This window comes from Xyrauchen texanus, chromosome 20 (assembly GCF_025860055.1).
Source record: "Xyrauchen texanus isolate HMW12.3.18 chromosome 20, RBS_HiC_50CHRs, whole genome shotgun sequence".
Taxonomy (NCBI): domain Eukaryota; kingdom Metazoa; phylum Chordata; class Actinopteri; order Cypriniformes; family Catostomidae; genus Xyrauchen; species Xyrauchen texanus.
In genome coordinates, this window is record NC_068295.1 from 27,596,182 (window position 1) to 27,620,686 (window position 24,505).

The 24,505-nt window shown below is 37.8% G+C and overlaps 1 protein-coding gene across 2 annotated transcripts in view; it reads right to left on the reverse strand.

The window, feature by feature from the left end:
* The window catches only part of LOC127660873 (RAC-gamma serine/threonine-protein kinase), a 165,283-nt gene that overhangs the window by 20,624 nt on the left and 120,154 nt on the right, over positions 1–24,505 (reverse strand). For both annotated transcript variants that reach the window (XM_052151328.1, XM_052151327.1), the window contains exons 4-10: positions 20,787–20,898; positions 17,078–17,222; positions 15,851–15,982; positions 15,439–15,504; positions 14,880–14,948; positions 11,006–11,128; positions 8,795–8,923 (exon numbers count right to left, since the gene is read on the reverse strand). In XM_052151328.1, coding sequence (XP_052007288.1) covers positions 8,795–8,923; positions 11,006–11,128; positions 14,880–14,948; positions 15,439–15,504; positions 15,851–15,982; positions 17,078–17,222; positions 20,787–20,898 — 776 coding nt within the window. The remainder of the gene's footprint in view (positions 1–8,794; positions 8,924–11,005; positions 11,129–14,879; positions 14,949–15,438; positions 15,505–15,850; positions 15,983–17,077; positions 17,223–20,786; positions 20,899–24,505) is intronic.

Below are 24,505 nucleotides of genomic sequence, written 5' to 3' on the forward strand. Positions count from 1 at the left end.
GATAGGAGCTGATGTGAGCTTTCGAATGAGAGTCTTGAATGCGTCCTCGCAGGTTGACGTCCATTTCTCATTAAACGGTTTTCTGAAATCTACACTTGAGAGACGTGTTGAGCTACTATATGAGGAGGCTGACTTCCTTTTTGGTGGCAGATAACCAGCTGTTAAGTCGTTTAGACGCTTTGCGATTTTGGAATAGTCCTTTATGAACCTCCTATAATACCCGGGAATCAAAGGAAAGACTTAAGCTCTTTGATGTTATTAGGCCTAGGCCACGTCGTCAGAACAGCTATCTTGGCTGGGTCAGTCTCTACCCCAGTAGCAGACACAACATGACCGAGGTATTTAACAGATGTTCTGAAGAACTGACATTTCTCTGGTGAAAGTTTTAAGCCAGATTCCTTCAACCTCTGGAGAACTCTGAGTAATCGATCCTCATGTTCTTCAAGTGTGGCTGAGAAAACGATAACGTCATCAAGAAAGACTAAGACTTCTCTCAAGTTCATTCCACACATACACCTCTCCATTACTCTCTGAAAAGTACTGGGGGCATTTGTAACTCCCTGTGGCATCCTGTTAAACTCCCAGAACCCCATAGGTGTCACGAAAGCTGTTTTGCACTTGTCTTCCTCTTCCATTTCTACTTGATAGTAGCCAGACTTGAGGTCCATGATGGAAAACCACTTAGATCCGTTCAAGGCTGAGAAGGCTTCTTCTATGTTAGGTAATGCATATGCGTCTTTGATGGTTTGTCTATTCAGTTTTCGTAATCGACGCATAGCCTAATATCACCGTTCTTTTCTTCACCACTACTATTGGTGAAGCTGAAGGGGCTTTCTGACTCGCGTATGATGTTCGCATCTTGAAGCTCTTTTAAATGACGTCTGACAGCCTCATAATCAGAGGGATGAATCGGTCTGGGCCTCTGTTTAAATGGAGATGGATCGGACAAGCGTATCCTGTGTTTGATCTCAGTGGTATGACCAAAATCAAGGTCGTTTAGTACAAAAACGTCTGACATTGAATTCAACTTCCTGGTAATTCTCTCCTTCCACTCTTCAGACAAGGGAGAGTCTGCAAAGTCAAAAGTGAGTTTACCGGAATCAGACACATGCATGGAATTGCACGTCGCGAAGGATGAAGTCAGGTGGGATGGCTCACTCAATGTGACTCTGTCATCGTGACCTGGTAAGAATGACACAGCTTTAGGAAAGGATAACTCAGCAATGCTATGACCTGCTGATAATTTGATGTCATGTGCGGTTTCATTTTTTACCAAAACAGACATCTTGAAGGATGGAAATGGCGGGCTTGTCATGACGTAGCTACAGAACAAGAAACCAGCAGGTAAGTTGGATTTGGGGGGCTCTACCATAAGAGGAGTATCGGTAATTACTGGGACATGTTTTGCATATCCAGTTAAAGCCACTCTTTCACCTGCAGGAATGATGATACTCTTTTTGCTTTGCAGCTTCACAGTCCCTACTCTGCCATTTTGTTGATTTATTTTGAATCTGTGATACAATTGTTTCACAAGTGGGGTGCATTGACCACCGTTGGTCCCGTGTTCTACGCAACCATCCTGAATAAGTACACACTTTTCATATAGTGGATCCAGGGTGTTGGTACCTATCAACAAGGGGACGTCCATGTTGGTTCTGTAGTCAGGCACGACCAGTACTAAGGTAAGAATCTCTACAGGTTTCCCCATGATGTGCTCTGGAATGTTTATGTTGACTTGGATGTAGCCTAAATAGGGTACTTCCTGACCACCAGCGCCTTCTATGTCTAATAGGTCTTGAATGGGGAAAATGGGCTGATGTGAGAGATAGCTCTCATGAAAAGATTTAGAAATTGTGCTAACCTGGGAACCTGAATCTAGAAGGCTATCACATTGAACTCCTTCGACTACAACAGTCGATGTACATTTTGGCCCTATCAACCCTCTTGGGAGAGCACCATCCAATGACTGAGCTGAGGAATGTGTTTCACAGACGAGGGTTTTCGTGCCTTTGGTTTGTGTGGGACGTTTCATTATATTTCCGGGTGCAGTTAGTCCCTCCACTGCGACCCTGTCCAGTTTAAATGGTCATATTTGGTTTCCCATTCATTTTGTCTTGCTTTGAGTTCTTTATATTTCTGATCAACTAACAGCTTATTTGGGGGATTTTCACACTGTCGTGCTAGATGGCCATCATTGCCACATTTGAAACAGAACCAAGCCTTCGGCCTGGTTTTTGGCGCTGTTTGTTGGGCTTGAATTTCAGCTACCCTAACTGAGGGGGTATCTTGAGCTGAATTCTGGATTTTGTTAGCATGCTTTTGCTTCCTTAGATCTTTCTTTTTGTTAAGTTGCATTTTTAGTTCAGAGACTTGTTTCCGTAAAGCTTCAGTTTCTGTGACGTATGTCTGGAATACATTTGCGCCTGCATCATCAGAGAAAGGCAGTTCATGCACGAGTTGCATATTCGTAGAGGACCTGAGCTTCGTGTTCCCTAAATGACGTTGCATGCGATCCTGCTTTGCAGTTCTCCTGTCTTCCTCTGTCCTAACTTGTAGTAGGAAATCAGAGAAATCAGGCGGGTTTTCAGTTTTAAGCCCTAATTGCAGTGCTAGAATAAGGGACTGGTCCCAACATCCACGCCGAAACTGTCGCAACAGCTGTTTACAATGCTGCTTTCACAATGCCGCCCCTCAGCACAGCTGTAGTGATAAGCACCTGTAACCGCTGCAGGTAGTCTGAGGCTTTCTCTCCTGTGTTTTGATGAGTGCTGAGGAATCTTGCGGAAATTTCTTCCCCATCCTCAACTAATCCATAGGCTGAGTCAAGGAGCTTCACATACGAGGGGTTGCATCTGGGTCTAATTGCCTGATTAAATCAGAGGCTGGGGGAAGCAGGCTTTCTAGAATTTTACGTCGCTGCATGTCAACAGGGGTTTTATCCTGAATCATAAGCTCCACATGGAGAGACTATGTCTGAAAGTCAGCTTCGTTGGTAGGTTTAGGAAGCTTGCCTGAAAAGGGACGTAGTCGCTTAGATCCCTGGCTTGAGGCACTAGAGTTGTCATTTTTAATAACATGCTCTACGATGATCCTCTGAAGGCCAGGCGGATGGATTATGTCATTGTTTAAGGTTCCTTGGTTGATTTGAGCTGATTGTGTTATCTGTTTCCTTGTTGTAGAGGTGAATATAGGGGAAGCATGTTGGGTTGGGTAAAACTTAGTGTGTGCTTTACGGACTAAAGGGGTCCTACTGTCATCAGAATCTGCCTCACTATCAGAGTTACTTGAGCCTAAAAGCTCCGCTCGCACTGTGGGTAGGGATTTCTCAGGAGTAGAATCTATTTTATAAGCTCTATCTATACGCCACATAATATTAGAATCTCTAGCACTAGATAGATATTGTGGGACGTTAGGAGCTAGGTCAATGACTGATTGCTCCGACTCAAACTCAACTAGAGCTTTAACTCCATTCTCTTGTCCTGTTTGCCTTACCCTAAGAACTTTGTTCACAAGCCCAAACACTAAACAGGATTCAGTTATCTGTTCATCAGTATCAGTTGTGGTAATACCCTCAACATACACGGCCATTTTCAAATTCACACCATACTCTTGTTCCGTGTCCATGGCTGCATTGACTTTAACACAATTTTCAAAACAAATTGAAAAGAAAAAATGTTACCATGGAAAAGAAAGATTTATTACAGTAGGTCAATAATCAGGTTTGACCGGCAATGTAAACAAATACCAATTTAATCTAATTTCTCCTCCTGGCTGCTGGCTCGCCAAATTATGTAAGGGGCACTTATTATAATGTAGCTTGAAGTGCTGCCTTTCTAAGGAACTTTTCACAGAAGGAGTAGATAAATTAAAGTACCAAGATAGTTTACTTAGAACATAAAGCCGGCATTTATTGAACAATACATATCAACCAATATCGCTCTATTAATCTTTTACATACAATGTCCTTTGAGTTGTGAAAATTTGTATTTCCCTTAGTTCTCAACTTTTTCTGTTCTTTTTTTTCACAAGTGGGGAAAATATGAAAACAAAAATTAACTCAATGTCCGTCTACCCGGGTAGTAATTTTGTTTTAGTGGGGTGAGATCTCGCGCTTATCTGTACGATGCAATGGAGAAATGGTGAGTGGAAGCAGTCCGTAGTGCAGGCAAGATGATCAGTCGCGCCCTCTGCAGTTCTGCCTCACATGACCGATGATGAATTTATCCAATGGAACTCTTTTTCGAATCATGCATCAAAAAAAAAACAACCGGAGAAAAATCATAAAAATAGGTAAACTCCTTGTCGTAATTTTGACACTTTGCTCGGTTATCCCTGCATTAGAAGTAAGTTTGGTGGGAAAACCCTTCTAACTAGCTCACCTATTTTGTCAAATATATGTCACCTATTTTTTTACCCTTAACTTTTTTATTTCAGTGAAGAAAATTGAAGCAACACTTCAGCTCTATCGATCTGCACGAGTCCTGTCTTCTTCTCCGAAAGAAATCAGTGTAACTATTTCCCTCTGTTCAGCACCACACCGCCACCTACTGAACTAATACGGTGTGCAGGGGAAACATTACATAATTAGTAGGTTATTTTCTAGTGGGTTACATTATAGTGTTTTTACTGCAGTAAATGGGTGCTGCTTTAATAAGAGCCTGTAAAAGTGTAAAGAACTATACAGGCATAAAGGGAGTGTCTGCGTATGTGCCCAGGACTGTGTGTTCTGGAACCAAACATGAGTGTAAATGTGTATAGGACAGAACATTAGGGCTCTGTTTGTGTTTATGTGTGTGTGTGTTTATGTGTGTGTGTGTTTATGTGTGTGTGTGTTTGTGTGTGTGTGTGTGAGCGTGTATTTGTCACTTTGTGGGGACCAAATGTCCCCATAAGGATAGTAAAACCCGAAATTTTTGACCTTGTGGGGACATTTTGTTGGTCCCCATGAGGAAAACAGCTTATAAATCATACTAAATTATGTTTTTTTGAACATGTAAAAATACAGAAAGTTTTCTGTGAGGGTTAGGTTTAGGGGTAGGGTTAGGTTTAGGGGATAGAATATAAAGTTTGTACAGTATAAAAACCATTATGTCTATGGAAAGTCCCCATAAAACATGGAAACACAACGTGTGTGTGTGTGTGTGTGTGTGTGTGTGTGTGTGTGTGTGTGTGTGTGTGTGTGTGCGTGCGTCACGTATGGCGGGATTGTGCTGTTTGTCCTGGGAGTGTACGGGAGCAGCTCGGCTGCAGGCAGGGATGCGATTAATGCACACAGAGCCAGTTGGGGTTTCCTCATTCCAGAGCCACAGGCGAGGAGGAGCGGCCACAGGGGAGGAACAGGCCCCTGCTCGGACAGCCATGTGGCAGGGCTGCTGCTCCCAGGACTGGGGCCGTTGGCAAGGTTGGCTGAGGAGGGAGTGGGACAGAGAGCCTGTGGCTTCACCAGCCCAGTTCCTCAGCAGGGCAGTGGAACAGACAGCCTCCATCAGCTTATCCCACTTTGGCCCGGGCTACATGAGAATGCTTACGCACATGCACACAGACCCGCGGATCATGGTGTGCAAAGTGCATACAAATATATGCAAACATAAACACGTGTGGATGATCGCAGTATGTATGTATGCTTACCTACGACTTAGCAGCTGTACATATAGACATTATAAGGGGATGAGACGGGTCACTCATATACTGTAAATATGAAAGGGAGAAAAAGTAACGCAAAATATGGCAACTGTAGTCCCACCTTGCAGTTAAAAGAGGCAATCAGATTTTTGTTAGAGGCATCAAAATGCTGCAAGCCCCTCTTACATTTAAAAAACACCCACTCTACACTGTGTCTTTAACTATGCACTAACATAAAAATAAGCATTTAATACATTGAACTTACATATTCTTACATTGTATTTGCATTTAATGTACCTACAAGTAGTTACATCTGTAATTACGGTGTTGACCCTACTCCTAACCACCCAAAACCTAACCTTACACTAAACCTACCAGTATCCAACCTCGCTAGCAGCAAATGCGAATCTTGCGAGAGATTCATATGTGAGATTCAACACCTATGTAGCCAATATTTTTTTTGTAGGAAAAAAATTAGTTACCTAATATAAAGTGGTACCAAAAAAGCAATTTGCCTGATGTTTACTCAAGAACGCACTTGCGGATTACCTAGACCAGCCTGAACAATAGTGTTTTTGTTGTGCAATTTGAGCTAAAGAAGCACAATTTGTGATGTCACAAATTTAATAAGAACTATTTTAACATCATTTCTGCTATCAGTTTTGTAGATTTCTGTTTCCCCCACTAAAAATGATAGGAGCTGTACTGAAAATAGTTGGACAGAGGCGTTACAAATATGGAAGCTGAGTGACCCGACTTGCTTTAAAGAAACTTTGCTCTGATGCATGTCCTGTAAACTAATATAGATAAAGCTTATGTGTGCTCTCAATTACACCTGGAAATCAGCAATAATGCTGTTTATTGGTTGCAAACACAGTGTAGTAATGCTTTAATTACTAAATGCTCAAGATGTGACAGATGACATGCAGCTTCTAAAAACTATCTGTCATTAAGTAGTATTTCTGTAAATTAATCTTTATTCATTCTCATTAACACTTACTGTAAAACATTTGGTGGCCAAATTTTTTAAGCAAAACTATTCCAATTTCACCTTTGTAACCCTAAAATATTTTTTTTCTACATATATTTCAGACACACTCTCTCCTTTCTCTTTCTCTCGCTCTCTAATCACCCTCTACTTTGCATCTCCAGAACTTGGCTCAGGCAGTGCTCTGTTATTTTTACACCAGTACAGCAGTATAGATTTCCAGGTTTCCCAGCCACCTTCTTCCAACCTTCCCCATCTGCCACCATCTGCCTCTGTTTAGCATGTACTTTTTTGTGCAATCACATACTCTTGTGAAAAATAACCAACACTCAAATCATCTTCTGGCACAGCGGCTGGGCTGAGCAAAACAAAATGTTGCGCCAAATTGTCTTCCGTACTTTTTTGAGTGGAATCTATATCCCCCTTCACTCCCACTGCCGCCCCCTGCCCGCTCTCCCCCTCCTGCCTATAAATATGGATTTAGCCACTGCAATCTGGGCATTGTGCACACCTCTGCTTGGACAGAAGGTTGAACAGCAAACTACAGATGAAATTAAAAAAGTGTGATCCTTATTTATGCCATTGAAAAAACATGATCTGTGCTCTGGTTTCAATAGGTGGTATGTATTTGTGTTACTGATAAATAATGAAGGTCGCACATTTCACGAAGCCTGGATATATAATGTATCACAGGGGTATCCTTAATGCTTAATTAAGTTATTCATAATGCCTTTTAATAGACTGTGGAGTCTGTTATACTGTTTCAGAAATAATAGGAGCCATCGTTATAATGCATTATAATACTTGCACCTTTAAGAAGTATAATGTATTATAACACACTTTATATGAAATTTGGTGTTGGTCATGTGTTGTAATGCATTAAACACAGCATATAGCAGTAACATTGATATGTATATTATGCTGTGTATTTTATGTATGCATTATGAATAACATAGCAGTAATCAAAAATAAAATATTACAATGCATTATATTATTCCCTACACTCATTTACAAGAACATACAATTGACTATAATGTGTATCATAATATAGCACAATACATTATCAGGAGCTTTTAAATAGCAGTTACATAGAGCTTGATGTGCATTACAATTTGGTATACAGTGATGTGCTTGTGACATAATCTCTGTACCAAGAAAAGTACATAAAATACATTTTAATTGGGGTTTTTAACTTTCTGTTACCAAGGACCCCCAAATATGATGATCCTCTTGGGAGGGGCCCCCACCCTAAAATATATAGGCAATATAAATATAAAGGCACTATTATCTGTCAATAATAAAAAAAATAGTGTAGTGACATGATTAGTCTTTAGAAGGCAGAAATAATATGCCAAGGAGCACTGACAATGTCAAATATGGTAAAAGTAAAAAAAGAAAAATTAAATACATTTTTACACTTCTCTAAAAAATTTCCAGACACCCTAGCACCCCTTTGCGGTCCCTGGACCCCAGTTTGAAACCCCTTGTATAATATGCATGAGTATTATTGATGCTTTGTGAACAGTGTTTAGTTCATGATGACTCTAATATATTAAGTAACTTTCATATTACATACAGTACCTCTTTATACAATTAGATAAGCAAATGCAACATCAGCCTTCTTATACAGTGACGTGTAACTTTCTTTAATGTCATTTCAAGGACACTTAGAGACTCTGTTGTGATGCTATGCAAACAGTTCAAAGAAAAGGCAAAAGTGACTATTCTCTAACAAATCAGATTGTATTTCTAGAACAGACAAACATAATTTAAAATGTGTTATTTATAAAAGAAGCACCGCCTGTATTTAGCAGGTGAGGAAAAGGGGGCTATCCTCACCCCCCACTCGCCAAATGAACAAATACTTGCATTTCCTTTGAATGCACCATAGTGATACAGTTTGAAAATGCAATTAGATAGATGGAGAAAAATCTGGAAACTTAGATATAACATTATATGAAACATTACCACAGTAATTACAGCTAAAGCTACTTTTCTACTAGGATCTCATTCAATTATTCAAGCCATCATAACTAGACTTTCATAACATTATTTGATATCATAAATCTGACTCCTTCAAAATGGTTAAGCATGTTTATGGTCTCCTACATATGTTCTGTTGATTAATACTGGCAGTTTCTTTCTAGGATAATAGCAGGATTTGTTATTGATGGATGTCTTTACCTCTGGTGCCAGATACTCTGGCGTCCCACAGAAGGTCTTCATGGTAGCAGCATCAGTGATTCCTTCCTTGCAGAGGCCAAAGTCTGTAATTTTTATGTGACCATCTTTATCAAGCATTAAGTTCTCCAGCTGGACAGAGAGGAAAAGAGTGTCAATTTGTTCAAAATGTTGATTTAAAAATGACTGACCATTGGCACAAAGCTCCCAAAACTTGCTTAAAGGTGAAGCATGTAATTTTGTGCCACTAGCATCACCCAACTGAATAGCAAAAAAAAAGAAAAAACTTCAAACATTTTTCCTAAACATTTCTCCCGTATGCCACAGGTCCCGCCCACAAACTTACACTACTGGTCGAGCCAATTTAGCTATGTCTGGCCAGTTGGGATATATATTGTGTAGGCCCCCCTTGTGCCGCCAAAACAGCGCCAACCCACATAACAGAATAGAGGTGATATTCTTCTCATCGCAATTGTACAGAACGAATATCTGGATTACCGCAGACTTTGTCGGTTCGAACCATTCTGGCCATTCTCTGTTATCTCTTATCAGCAAGGCATTTCTGTCCACAGAACTGCTGCTCACAGGATGTTTTTGTTTTTGGCAGCATTCGTGGTAAACTCTAGAGACTGTTGAGTGTGAAAATCCCAGGAGATCAGCAGTTACAGAAATCCTCAAACCAGCCCGTCTGGCACAGAATGCCAAAAACATCCAGTACTGTACTGTCCACAGAACTTGTTGATGAGAGAGGTCAACAGAGAATGGCCAGACTGGTTCGAACAGACAAAGTCTATCGTGACTCAGATAACCGCTCTGTACAATTGTGTTGAGAAGAACAGAATCTCAGAGATACCGGTTAGTGCTGTTTTGCCAGCACAAGGGGGACCAACATAATATTAGGGAGGTGGTTTTAATGTTGTGGCTGATCGGTGTATATATATTAAAATGTGCCATAGCAAACCAGAAAAGAAATGGTCTTAAAGCCAAAGTCTCAATAAGTTATGTTTAAAATTTGAGGATTGCTTTTTCTATGTCTAGGCATGTATCAAGATGACAGAATGTTTGATTATTTTTTAATAATAAAAAAAAAAAAGATATTTAGATGCGGGCTTATTTTGTTTGTAAGACTTGGGAATACATCATATACATTTGTACAACAAAAACGCTGCTCAGTTTCCATGGTGTTTTGAACGTTTATGCATGATAATTTTCTGATGTAAACAATGAACATTTTATCAATACATATTTTTTTTAATTAAAAATACAATTGAGTGTTGTACACTGATGATTGCCATGGAAAGTTTACATATGTGTGACAGATTGGATTTATATGTGCTCGAGTAGACCTAGTTCATAATGAAGGTGTGAATTCCCACATTTTATAAAACAGTGATCAGATATCAAAGCTAAACACTTCAACCTTTCAAATGTTATAGAGTTTTTCAAAAAAGATAAAATTTTTGGATGGATGCAGTATGCAGTAAATATCAATGTAGCATAGGTGGAACAATGTGCTTCAACATAAAATTACACGCATCACATTTAAGCTTTTCTGAAACTCCAAATCATGGATTTCAAATCATATGCTGAAATCACATGTCTCACTTTCAATATAAGGGATTTATTTAAATTATAGGCTGCTTGAATAAAGTTACATTAAGTTTCATTTCCTTATGTTTCTTTCCTTTGTTTCAATATGTTTTAAGCATCTTTAGAACCACTTCATTACTCTTCTTACATTAAACATGCATTGCTATTAAATATTTTAATATAAGTAAAGTTACAATGTTACAAATCTAGCAAAAAATTAAACCAAATCTTGTAAAATGAACTGCATTGTAACCACATAGTTACAAAGTTGTTAATGGTAGTTAAATAGTTTATGCCTACATGGATAATATATTTTTTCCACTGTAGTGGAAAGAAACTTCATGCCACATTAATTTAACCTTTCAATTTTAATAGCTAAGCTGTTTGTCCAAGTTTGCTGGCACTTTCACGACTGGTTTGGTCCAAGACTGCAAGCAAATCACTGTGTCATCATCCACAGCCGCCAGAGTTGGATGTTTCCAAAAAAATAAAGAAGAAAGCCCCAAACTCTAGAGCTTTTAATTACCTTTTCCAAGTCCCATGACATACACATGGATAAAGGCATTGCAAACGGAACAAAATCGTCTCTCTAAATATATGAATTGTTTCCTTTTTTGTGTTTACCTTGAGATCCCGGTACACTATCTTGGCAGAGTGCAGGTAGTCGAGGGCGGAAACGATCTCGGCGCCGTAGAAGCGTGTGCGGTCCTCCGAGAACACCCGTTCTCTCGACAAATGGAAAAACAGCTGCAGGGTAAACAGCAGGGACAGGATTGCAATAATTACTGATTTATTGGAGAAAATTAACACAACACAAACTGCCTCACATCGCCATATTGAGATGATAGATGGCGGGGCCCTCCGAGGACGCCCGGCGAACCCAGATAGCAGCTGGCACATCATCCCCGGCTTTCCAGAGACCGGCCGGCGCGGCCTGTTAAATCAGCATTTTAATCAATACACCAATCTTGTTAAAGGCAGCACTGCATGCTCATGGGCTAACATTCCATTAAAGTGGCACGAGCACTCCATCCCCTGCAATCATCTCCCTCATATTTTTTATAGAGTATTCCCCAATTTCTCTCTCACCCCTCCCCATTCAGATGTCAAGGGTTTCTGTCAACTGTCTGGCCCTGAGCTCCACTTGAACTCGCCTTATAGAAATGACACAGAATCCCACTGAGGGGAGTGTGCCTATTAATTGCTGTGGGATGTTTGAATATGGCTGTCCGGGGAGCGCTAACAGCTCTGCTGATCAGCTGAAGGAGGGGGGAGTGTGCCGGGAAGAGCGGGGTGGCCATGGACAGGTGTGCCTTCATCAGAGCACTGGCAGCTGTGAATGTGGCAAGGCTGAAAGGGGAGAGACGGATGGGCTCTGCACAGTGTGTGGAGGTGAGGAGCTCTGGCTGGACCAGGCAGGGGAGCAGGTGACATTGCAGGCTGAGGGAATGAGAGTGTGATTGCCGCTTCTCTGATTAAACAGCACCCTTGGTGGTGGAATTTCATTTATCAAAACTTGAGCCCCTCAAGATGAAATCCTGAGCTCTGCCACATCAACACATTGAGACTGGCAAACTTTTTTCAATTATATCTTGAGCAACTACAAACCTTTATATAATAAAACCACACCACAACATAACACATTACCATTAGAGGAATATTACAGACAATTTGAATCAGAAATTTTTATTTAAGATTTGACCAAGATTTTTTCTAACTATTCAGTTTTCTACTTAAAGGGATAGTTTACCCCAAAATTTAAATACTCTCATTATATTTACTATGTGAATAGTGACCAGACCTTTCAAGCTCCCAAAATCACATAAAGGCAGCATAAAAGTAAAACAGACTTGTTAAATCCATGTTTTCAGAAGCAATATGATATGGGTGAGAAACAGATTCATATTTAAGTCCGTTTTTACCATAAATCTTTACTTTTAAATTCAAATTATGATAGGGAAAGTGGAGATTTATGGCAAAAAATGATTGAAATATTGATCTGTTTCTCACCTAAAGTGATTGTATTGCTTCAGAAGACTTATTAATAGATTAAACCACTGGAGTCGTATGGATTACTTTGATGCTGCCTTTATGTGATTTTGGATCTTGAAATGACTGGTTACCATTCACCTGCATTGTATGGACCTACAGAGCTGAAATATTCTTCTAAAATCTTAATTTGTGTTCTACAGAAGAAAGCAAGTCATAAATATCTGGGATTGCAATAGAGTGAGTAAATTAGTAATTTTTTTACTTAAAGTATTGTTTGCATAATTACTCAAATTTGTATGCAACGGCCATTCATTCTAAAGCAAGAAAGACAGAATTTTAAGCATAAAAGTCCAGTGGTGCTCTCATATATCTTCTTCTGAAGGGCATATTATATCAGCCTGGATCAAATCTGTGTAATGGACAGTCCATGACACTCAAAGGCGTCAAACCCTGCCGTGTAAACTGGAAATGGTCAGGAGATTGCTGCTCTCGCTGGACCCACTTTTGAGAGCAACCTTGAATTCAAAGTGCTTCAAGTGCACTATATGTAATTGGTAGATATTAGTACAATATTCACTGTGAACTGTACATACAATTAGCTTGATGCAGTATTTTGGTGAAAAAATTAGATTGTTCATGCGCACATACCCTCCGTGGTTACTGGACTACTGTGTGCAGTACTGTTTCCTCTGTTTTTAATATTTTTAAACAATTTCTTTGGATGACTAAACAGAGACCAGTAGAAGCTGCAATATACCATCTAGATTATATCTTCCATCAAGATTTTTTTTATATATTTGATAAAGTCAAAGTTTTTGTGTGAATTTTTTTGTAAATATAATGCTAAATAAAAGTTTGTTTATTTTTTAGCAATTTTATGTGCATTACATTTACTATCATATTTAATTGTGTGATATCAAATATATCAGCATTATATCGGCCTTTCAGACACCCTGCTCTCTAGATATCAGGATTGGCCATTAAAAAAACATATTGGTCGATCATTGTTGTAGTCTAATGATTATTTTAATCTAATCTAGTTATTACTGTCAAAATGCAAAATAAATAAATAAAAAAAACAGCAATCGTTCCTACAAACCAAATGTTGAACACTGCAACATAATATAATCTGTATTGTTTTCTGTCGTTAATAAACAATATTGGTCAATCTCAAATTGTTAGGGCTAGGGTCTTTTTTTCTTATCAAAAGATGTGAAAAGGCCTCTTTAAACTGTGGATCAGGATTGGAAATTAACAAGGGCTTGGGGCAAATATGTCACAGAAATTTACAAAAATTCCCCCGGATTTCAAAATAAGGGGGCAAAAATGCCCCCGCAATGAGTTCCTGTTGTTTTATTAATAATATCTGATATAGTTACAAATACATACATAATAATTTTCGCTGATGATTATTTGCAGCGTACTGTCTGTCGTGCAGATGTTGCCAAGTCTGCCGAGTCTAGTGGCGGATCATCACACATCGACCCACAGAGACAGGCACACCGCTTCTACTCCGCATCAATTCGGTGTCGTTTTCCCAAGCTAAATTCCATAACCGTTTGCTCCTCTCAATCAAAATAAACTGTCCTGGCGAGTAACACTTTCGCTCCCTGTGCTGTACTTCCCTGCCAATCAGCCCATCTCACTTATCCTGCTACAGTGTCTGTCTGAAAAGCCTCCTCACCTGCTAGAGGTCAAAAGTGCAGGAGTGGTGGATGTAATATATTTATTAAGTTAATCAAGTATGGGAAATCAGAAAATATAATGTAGCCAAGTGCTAAAATGTACTTAATAATAATATGAATATGTTAATTAATCTCGATATGTGAACTAACCCTATTGTTAAATAAAACTTTATTAATAATACAATAATCCTTTGCTGCATTATATGTTTTTGTAGGCTATGTTAACTTATAACTTGCAACAAAATATTTGGAAATGTGTGAATGAGAAAAAAAAAAAGTGATCTTGGAATGTGTTATGCACATTATGCTGTTTAGAGATCAGGCAATAATTAATTATGGAAACATGCCTGTTGACATTCTAAATTAAATATTCCCAAATGAATTGATATTCAGTCAATCAAAATTGGAATCTAATTGACTCAAAATAAATTGGGAAATCAAAGCAAATACCCAGCCCTACAATATTAGTTGATTTGGATTTAATTTTATTGGTAACAGCCTAAAGTATCATATTATTCAAATTGAATTAATTGATTCAACTGAAATTAAGTATTTGACATAAAAAGATGTCATTTCAAAAGGTTAGACAAAAATGGTCCTTTCAAATAAAAAAAATGCCCCTGGAAAACAATCCGAGGGGGCAAATATTGCCCCTTAATTGAAAAGGTTTTTTCTGATCCTGCTTTAATGCATCATAAGATGGGATCAAATTTAAAATTTTCGCTTAACACAGCAGTAAGTACAAATTTGTGACAGCATTACAACAGAAATAGCTTGTCTATCAATGCAGAGGAAAAGACAGACAGACAAGACACACGTACCTCTCCTCCATTGACGTATTCCATCACAAAACATAGGCGGTCTTTTGTTTGGAATGAATACTTCAAAGACTGAAACAGCAGGTGAAGAAACAACATTAGAGGAAAAAACCCACAAAACTAAAACATACGCAACATGAGAGCTCATCAAAATATATGCGGTGAGAGAAACGCTCGTCTCGAGAGACAATGAAAGGAGCATTTTCGAAAGCTTTGCTCTTTCTTTCAGGTCTTGATACTAACTTTAAGGGAAGGTGAAGTTTACGAGGGAACACCATCTTGAGTGACAGTGGTAAAGTGTTTTGCTAAACCTGCTGTGTACGTTGAGTGGCATACAACAGCATCTGGAGTGTCAGAGAAATTCCCTTTCACTGGCGACTTCTCAACAGATGCACAGCTACATTTAGGCCGCTAATTTATTACAGTTTATTCTCTGCATTATAATGAGGCTCCAGGGAAATGCCAATCATATATAAAAAAGCATTGTGAAGCTTTAAGGTGCTGGAAAATCTACTCTGAATGTGGGTTCTGTATGATACTTCATTAGTAAACGTGCACTCACGGTTAAAAACGGGTGTCTTGTGTTTTTCAGTACTCTGCTCTCTGTGAGCGTGTGGGCCACTTCATCCTACAAAAAGAAAGAAAGAAAGACAAAATGTGAAAACTTGTCAAGAGAATAATTTCAATCATTCTGAGCCATGTTTAATTACAGTACAAATGTACAGTGAAGGCATTAGATTGAGTCAGATTCCAATACAAAGGATCCTGGAACTTCTGATAAAGAGGGGGTAAAAATTATACTTTCATAACTGATTTTTACAAAATTTAAGTGGAAAAGTATCATTAACCATAACTCTCTAAACTTAGGCAATAAATAGACTATACAATGCAGAATGTTTTTTGTTCTGATCGAGCAGAGCAAAACTTATTCTAATTAAATTCTTTAAAAGAAAAAAAGTGCTTATGAATCTTACCTTTGCTATAATAACCTCTTTCTTTAAAATTTTCATTGCATAATATTTCCCGTTGGCCTTCTCCCTTACAAGAATGACTTTACCAAAAGTGCCTTTTCCCAATAATTTTAAGTAGTCAAAGTCATTCATTGTCTGCAAAAAAAAAAAGAAAAAAGAAAAAGCATTAAATTGTCAGACATTCTGAAATGCAATGGAGATAATTAGGCTCTAGTTTTGTAGTTTGTTAACATGCATGCTCCCATGTCTAAAAATGCAACAACAAATCAGCTTCCTTCCCCTCAGAGACTCAACTGCCACTTAAACACACTGACATATTTGTACATTAGCTTGATGTTTAAAAATGATGAAACTCACAGAAATACACAGCCTTAAAGGAATAGTTCACCCCAAAATTATTATTTTGCCATTATTTTCTTACACGAAATTCATTCCAAATCTGTATGACGTACACTTTATTCTAATTTTACAGTACATTATTCTTCTGTGGACTACAAAGGAGAAATAACGAATGAAATATAAAAAGTGAAGACTGTAATGGGGACTTTTGTCAAAAGTGACGAAAAAGCACCATAAAAGTGATCCATATGGTAAATGGTCTGCACTTATATAGTGCTTTTTTAACCTTAGCGGTTTTCAAAGCACTTTACACTGTGACTTATTCACTCACACACACACACCAATGGTGGCAGAGCTGCCATGCAAGGCACTAGTCTGACATTGGGAGCAACTTGGTTATCAGTGTCTTGCCCAAGGACACTTCGGCACGTGGAGTCATGTGGGCCAGTAATCGAACACTAACCCTGCGATTAGCAGCCAACCCGCTCTACCACCTGAGCCACAGCCGCCCCTTGTGAAATGTAAGTCGTATTTAACAGAAAATCTTGTAATAAGATTTAATAACAAGATAAATAAAAAGGCACGTTCAAAAGCGATGCATTAGCTTTGACATCGCTGATATGACACATAACGGCGCAATAACTTATTTGACAGCTACAGTGGAGATCAAATTTTCCTTTTGTTTTCTACAGAAGAAAGCAAGCCAAACTGGTATAGAAGGGCATGAGTGTGAGTAAAGGATGACTATTCCTTTAAAACTCATTTGTTTTTTTTGAGAATGAGAGTTTAATCATTTTTATCTGACAATAATAGTGTCCCAGGCTTATGTTGCCCAGTACAACCATCCAAATAAATCATACTTAGGCATTACGGCAGAGAGTTTGAAGGCACCTTGCGTTTGTGGTGACTGATAGATGTGTCCATCTCCTCCTCTCCCATGTTGTCTATCTGTGAGGTGGGACTACACTGGATACGTTCCTCTTCCTGTCTTTGGAGTTTGTCTGCCACCATCTGGATCGCCTCTGCCCACTCATCCCTGTGGAAACACACATACACAAAGTCCACATATCTCTGAAATTTCTTAAAAATAAAAATAAACAACGGCTTCACATTTCAAGAGTATATCTCATTTATTGCTTGGTTAGTATGTAATTTATATTACTGATCATTTTAGCATACACAACTTCTAATGATACAATTGTGTTTGTATATTTAGAAACTAACATTAACCAAGAGTAATTAACACTGTAAAACCATTGTTCATTGTTAGTTCATGTCAACTATTGCATCAGTCTTAATGCATACAATTTTATTGTAAAATGTTACAGCTTCATTTGTCCTGCTTTCAAGACACAAATCATCTGACAGTGTAATTGTAACATTTTAATTTCATTGAAGATATCAGACTGGACCATCAGAGTAATTCATAATGCTCTTCTCACTAGCTAACAATATAATGTAATGCGAGTGGGGAAGCCACCCCACTCTGCAAACACTGTCTTCCTCCACTGAGTTTTAATTTGTCATGCAGCACAACATCTGTTGTATAGAATCAGTGGTGCGTTCATGTTTGTGAGCATGTGTTAGTTTAATAATGATGAATTCATCTGAGCGAAGCTCGTAGTTTATTATTGTTTCACAGCAACATGCTGAACTAGTGTTGTCACAGTACCAAAATTTCAGTAGTCCACACCAAAAAACAATTTCTCTAATGAATACACTGCTTTTTAATAATTATTCAAGTAAATATTCAGTGGTAAAGGACAAAGAAATAAATTATGAGCACTGAGTGCTTTTCTGTTTTCTTTTTATTTGTTCTTGGATTACCATAAATGACATAATAGACAGCGGCAGGTGCATTTACACTGCAAGGCATAAACAATTGATCTGATATTTTTGAAACATATCTGAATTTTTGCCCCAACTGTTTACCTTTACTTAATTGACTATGTTCACATTAATACCTCTCCAAGGCATGTATTTTGACACAGAAAAGCATTTGTTTGATCACGTGCAGCCACATTGTGGTGAGATACACGCACTAATTACAAAGCACATGTGATGTACCACATTGAGTCAGTTCTCCATACCACTGATCCTGTAGAAAGTGAAGACTGGTATCGTTAATAAGTATTGACTTGGAACTAAGTACCAGTAGTTTTGACATCCTTACCCTGAACTAACTGAGTCTACAAATGCCAAATTTGAACATTTGTGCTTTCCATTTGATTGTGGGGAGCCCTCAAAAAGAATAAGAGATGGAAATATTTAACATAATGTTTCAATTTTTATTCATGTTCTTGCACTTTTTGTTGTGGAAACTACATTTCAATCGATATGAATTTGCAACTACAAGCTGAATTAAAGACTCAGAAGGTTAATACAGCAACATGTATATAAAGGGCCCCGTGTACCCCCACAAGGTCATGCTGATGAATGGGTGTGGAGTGGTTTGGTGTATAATGAGCGGTTTTTGCTAATGAGAGATAAAGGCTTTGAATACAGTCTGGCGTGGAGCCAGCTGCCGCCACATCTCTCCTTCTCACATGTAGGCCTGCCGTTTCTGGGCCTCTGCCAGTGCGCTGTGTCCCACTCCTGCTCAAAGCTGTGAGTAAAAAAAAAACTGTGTATGTGTATGTGTGTGTGTGTGTGTGTGTGTGTGTGTGTGTCTCAAAGTGCTCATTGGACTGTAGTGTGCTGTGATAGATAGACATGCAAGTTAGGAGTAGAATGTATGAGAATAAACTGCACAGTGAAAATACAACGTCTCTGATTCTTTATATTGTTTTGTCTGTTTTAGATGCTGCTTATCTGTTTATAGAGGTGGGCGGTATGACCAAAGTATTATATCATGGTATGTCAAGTAAGTTCATATTTTGTTAATGGTATATGATATAGTTATTTTGCTGGAAATTTGCACAAAGATTTCATTACTTTTAAAAAGAAAGCTACTTCATTTTGAAACTGGATGAATGCAAATCAAAAGATAAGATTATTCATAACAAATAAATGCATCTTGATTCAGTGAAAAACATTTTCACATTATAGGCATACTGTGAATAACCACAAAAAATTTATTTATTTCGACACGTCCCTCCTTTTCTTTAAAAAAAGCATAAAATCGAGGTTACAGTGAGGCACTAACAAAGGAAGTGAATGTGACCAATTTTGGAGGGTTTAAAAGGCAGAAATTTGAAGCTTATAATTTTATAAAAGCACTTAAATTAATTCTTCTGTTAAACTCATGTATTCATTTTAAATTTTTTAATGTCATTTTAGGGTTTGTTGACTTTACATCATCATGGCAACGAAGTTGTAAAATTGGCTATAACTTTACACAGAAAAGGTTAGCAAGTGATTTTATCAAAATAAATGTTAACACATATTGTTTACATCTTGTGGCTATACTTTTGAAATGGTGAGTATTTTAATGTTTACGGATTGGCCCCATTTACTTTTATTGTAAGTATCTCACCGTAACCCAGATTTTTGCTTTTTTTAAAGAAAAGTCAAGATAATATTTTGTGGTAATCAACATTGTGCCACAAACTTGTATTGAACCTGAAATATTCCTTTAAAAAACAATATATGAAACTCTGTTCACCGGTTGACACATTTCTAGTTTCGTATAATATATATACACTCTCATACTGCACAGCCCAATCTATTTACAGTAAATGCTTTGTTTGGCATCTCAAACAATTACTTCTTTTATACCATTTCTTAATTGTTCTCTCTGTGCTGTCTGACTTTACTGTATATGGTCTGTTTAACCTTCCAAAAGTTCAATGATCCAATTACGACCTGACCAATAATGCCAGCCCTAGAACAGAATGACAGGATACATATAACTGTCAGAGAAGCTGTATTTGGGCTACTGGACTCTAGCAGTTATTCCGGTTCTCTCTCTATTATTTGAGTGAATAAATAAATATGCAAGTTCTTTCTGTCTCACTGCCAGCTACAAACAGCTCATTATTCCTTTAGTTCTTATGGGAAGTGCTGTGCTGTCTGTAAATGCCAATTCATATCTAAAAAAAAAATAAAAAATACAGCCTCTTAATTTGCTAAAATACTACATTTTACTCTTTTTTTGACTTCCTAGTTTGATCATTATTACATTAAACTTGTACACAAAATGCAATCGCTGCATTATCCATTATAACTATCGAAATTCACCTCAAGATCTGGTGGTTAAAATCAATCTCAAAAATGGATCAGGAAAGTGAAGTTATTTCTGAGAAAAAAGTCTAGCATCAATTGTTTGCAGATGCCACTTGGTTTGATATCTTGTTATTTAATGCATTGACATTCATACATTTTCAATGTGACTTAAGTGTCTAAATACTTTTGGGGCCACTGTAACTATAATGACTAAAAAACATTACAGATATTACAGCTTAATTGTCCGTTAAAGCATACTTTTCTGTAAAGCTGCATTGAAACTATGCAAGTTGTGAAAAGCGCTATACAAATAAAAATGACTTGTCTGCTATCTTAATTAATGTAAATATGGTTACCATGGTGTATTTTGTGAATGTATAACCCCAAAAATTATGCTGTCACTATTCATGTCTTATACATTGAGGACTGGTCTCACCTCTCTTCTGGCGTGTCCACATGGAATGTCCTCTCTATGACTGTAGTCCACTGTAGACATCTAATAATAAAAGTGTTCGGCTTTGGTCGTTCTGTTTTCATCAACTGGCATTCTGAAATAGAGAACCCAATAGATATAATGTTTCTGTAGTTCAACTGGTAGAGTATGGCATAAACAATGCCAAGGTTATGGGTTTGATTCCCAGAGAACACATACTGATAAAATGCATACTTTAAAAGCACTTAGGGGCCGTTCACACAGAATGCATTCTTAGATTAAGTGCAACAGATGGAAAGTAATGCAGGTGTCTCAAGACACATTTTTAAAAATCAACGTTTTTTACACATTGTGTGAAAAGCAGTGCGATGTGTCATAACGTTCAAAGACATCTGTCTATGTTTACATAAAAAGAGAATTCCAAAACACTGCAGATGGCTGTAAATATGTGTCCTGTGAGAACAGCACCTAAGTCACTGTGGATAAAAATAAATAAATAAATAAAAACAGTATAAAAATACATTCCTGAATAGCAACCAGAGAGAAAGCTGAATTTAGCATCTGACCTGAATTCTAGAGTAAACTCAGCCCATTTTCTAACTTCAAACTCCGGCTGTGAGTGTTTGCTATTGTCACAATGCATTATTTGATAAACAGAGGGGAGCAGGGAGTCTGATGTAAAACAAATGCCCATTAGCAGAGAGGAGGCAGCGGGGTGGGAGAGTGCCACAGCATGATGAATGGACGAAAGGTATATTTGCTGGAATGTGGCACAACATTTAATATATGCCGCTTAGTTCTGCCACAACAGCCATTGCCCAGTCAAAGGGAACTTACAGTAAAGTGTGTCATTTTCTTTAGTGTTAAAATCAGGGTTCCTACACCTTTTGAGGAATTAATTTCCATTAAACTTTTAGTTGTTCTTGTTAACTGGATAATGATTTAAAAAATATATATTTTATAGAGACTGAACTCACAAAGAGCAATTTCAAGACAATAATACGGCTGAGCATTACTAAAAAACTTTCTTCCTCAAGAAACCTTTTCAATATCCTATTAATTTCCATTACTTTTCTATGCCTGGACATATCCATTTAAAAATTCAGATATTTGCTGGTTTAATAACCTGTAAAATACTTTTTCCTTTCCTAGTTTAATATGAAAATAGTCAAATGTCAGTAAATACAAGTAAGCCATTATTAGTTGATATGGTTGAAAAGGTTTAAACAATGTGTCACTATCAAAACATTGCTGTTTGTTTAAGCATTCTAGTTAACACAACCCTGGCTCAACCAATGTAAGAATATAGGGCAGGACTATCTGTTCTCCAACCAATGGAAGATGATGAGTGTTTGGGAAACCTGTTTAAGCTTGGACGGGCCCGCGGGTATTCCGGGACCGTCGGTGGGCCTACGAGAAAAACAAATCATTTTAAAAAATAATAACTACAGTCTTGACCAAAACAAAAAAGTTTTAAAGCTTAGAAGCTCTACTTTACAACACATGTAGGCATTATAACCAAAAAAAAAAATTTCACAACTCACCACGTGTCCCACCAAGAGCGATAACTAGGGCTGCAACTAACGATTATTTTGATACTCAATTAATCTTAGATTATTTCTATGATTAATCGGATTGGAATTTTATTTTATTTCCAGTATTTTATTAAAATATGATTTTTCAAAAACCTGAAATGATAAAAGGATGTAAGGATTTGGTTTGCTTTATATTACTGAATTAACGATTCTATACTCTCACAAAACTTTGAACAAAGCCTGAATCATCAGAAGTTAAGTTCAAAATGTATTATTATTATTACTTCCAGGATATATGTGAAACAGTTCCTTTACTTGTAAAACTTAACGAAAATGCTAATCATTTAAGAGTAAAATGATCCATCGGGGATGGAATGGGACAAAAAAAAAAATCAGTCCTACAGAGGGCAATAGTGACACGAGAAATGTAAATAATTCTGCCCAGCTGAAAATTACATAATTATGTTAGATACTTTATGCTTGTACACTGTCACTGATTATATATATTTATTTTAATATTATAGTTTTTAAAATAATATTTTCACTGATTACATTCTTCTAAACTATTATTTAAAAAATAATTTGGCTGTTATTTTAGTAAATTAATGTTTGCCATTGTATAAATTTACCAGTGAAATCAGACATTACATGATGTGGCATTATCAGGACCCTTAGCATTATTATACATTTGTAAAGAGGTTCAATGGAAAGGAGGCGGCGAGAACCGGCTTGACAACATAAATAATAGTTTTAATGATAAATTTAAAAGACAAACACACATGGCGGACATGTCCGTAAACTATCACTCTCTCCCGCACAATCCTCCGCAGTCGGCCTTTATCCCTCTCGGAGGCTTGATTAGCCTAATAAGGGACCGGGTGTGTATTGATCACGACCCGGCCCCGCCCTCCACACTGCCACAACATTATATTCAGCATTACATAAAGTTTAATATAGTACAATCATCTGTAAACCCTGTGCAAATTCACTGTAGCGCTTGAAAAGACTCAAAAACCTGAAATGATAAAAGGGTGTAAGGATTTGGTTCATGTAAGCGTATAACATCGGGGCCTCGAAAGTCGCATGAAACAATTATACTGTTATCACTAGCGGGTTGATGTTGCGTGTCAGAAATCCTACATCACTTGAACAGCAAAGCTGCATCTCCGACTAAAATGTCCAGCAAAGCCTCTGAATATTCAAAAACCAGGAAAAAACAACAAAAGAATAGAAGCACTTCACACTGAGGTCCGCAGTGCCATCATGATGACCAAATTATCGATTGATGCATCAATCAGTACAAATTAATCTGTAGGCATATTATGATCTTCTTTGAAGTGTTTATAAAGCTTTTGTGCGCTGGACAACCTCGTCAGTGTTTTTTCCGCTACATCTTATCTCCTTTGTTTTTCAAATGAGTTTCATAATTTTAACTGGGCTGTGAAGTGACGTCACTGACGGGGCTTCTCCGTGCCTACAGCAAATATCCAACAAATCGATAATGAAATCTGTTGTTGATGATTTCCATTAGCGATAATTATCGATTAGTTGTTGCAGCCCTAGCGAGAACCACACATTATAGCGACCACGAGGAGGTTACCCCCTGTGACTTTACCCTCCCTAGCAACCGGTCCAATTTAGTTGCTTAGGAGACCTGGCTGGAGTCCCTCAGCACACCCTGGATTTGAACTCCAGGGATGGCAGTCAGTATCTTTACTCGCTGAGCTACCCAGGCAACCCCTGTTTTGGTAATCTATTAAACATTTTGCAGTGTACATATTATTGTAATCAGTAAAAACATCAAACTCATCAAATATCCATGTGTCATTTGTTGTTAGAAAGCTCTCAAAGATTAGAATACAACTTTACTCACAGACAAAAATATAAGGAGAAATAGCTAAGTACATGTCTTTGACAAACAAAGTGCTGCTCATATGCTGGGTTTTTGCTTCACAATATATAAACAGAACGTCTCGGGTTATGACTATAACCCTTGTTCCCTGAGAAGGGAACGAGACACTGCGTCGTTGAAAACGATTCTTTGGGGAACGCTCCTTAGCGTGCGCCTCTGAAGTATGAATGAAACTATTCCAATCTTGATTGGTGTTGCGTCATGACGTAACATGTGACGGCATAACCGGATGCATAAAAGTGACGCCGGCACACATACACATTAGCCTAGCGATG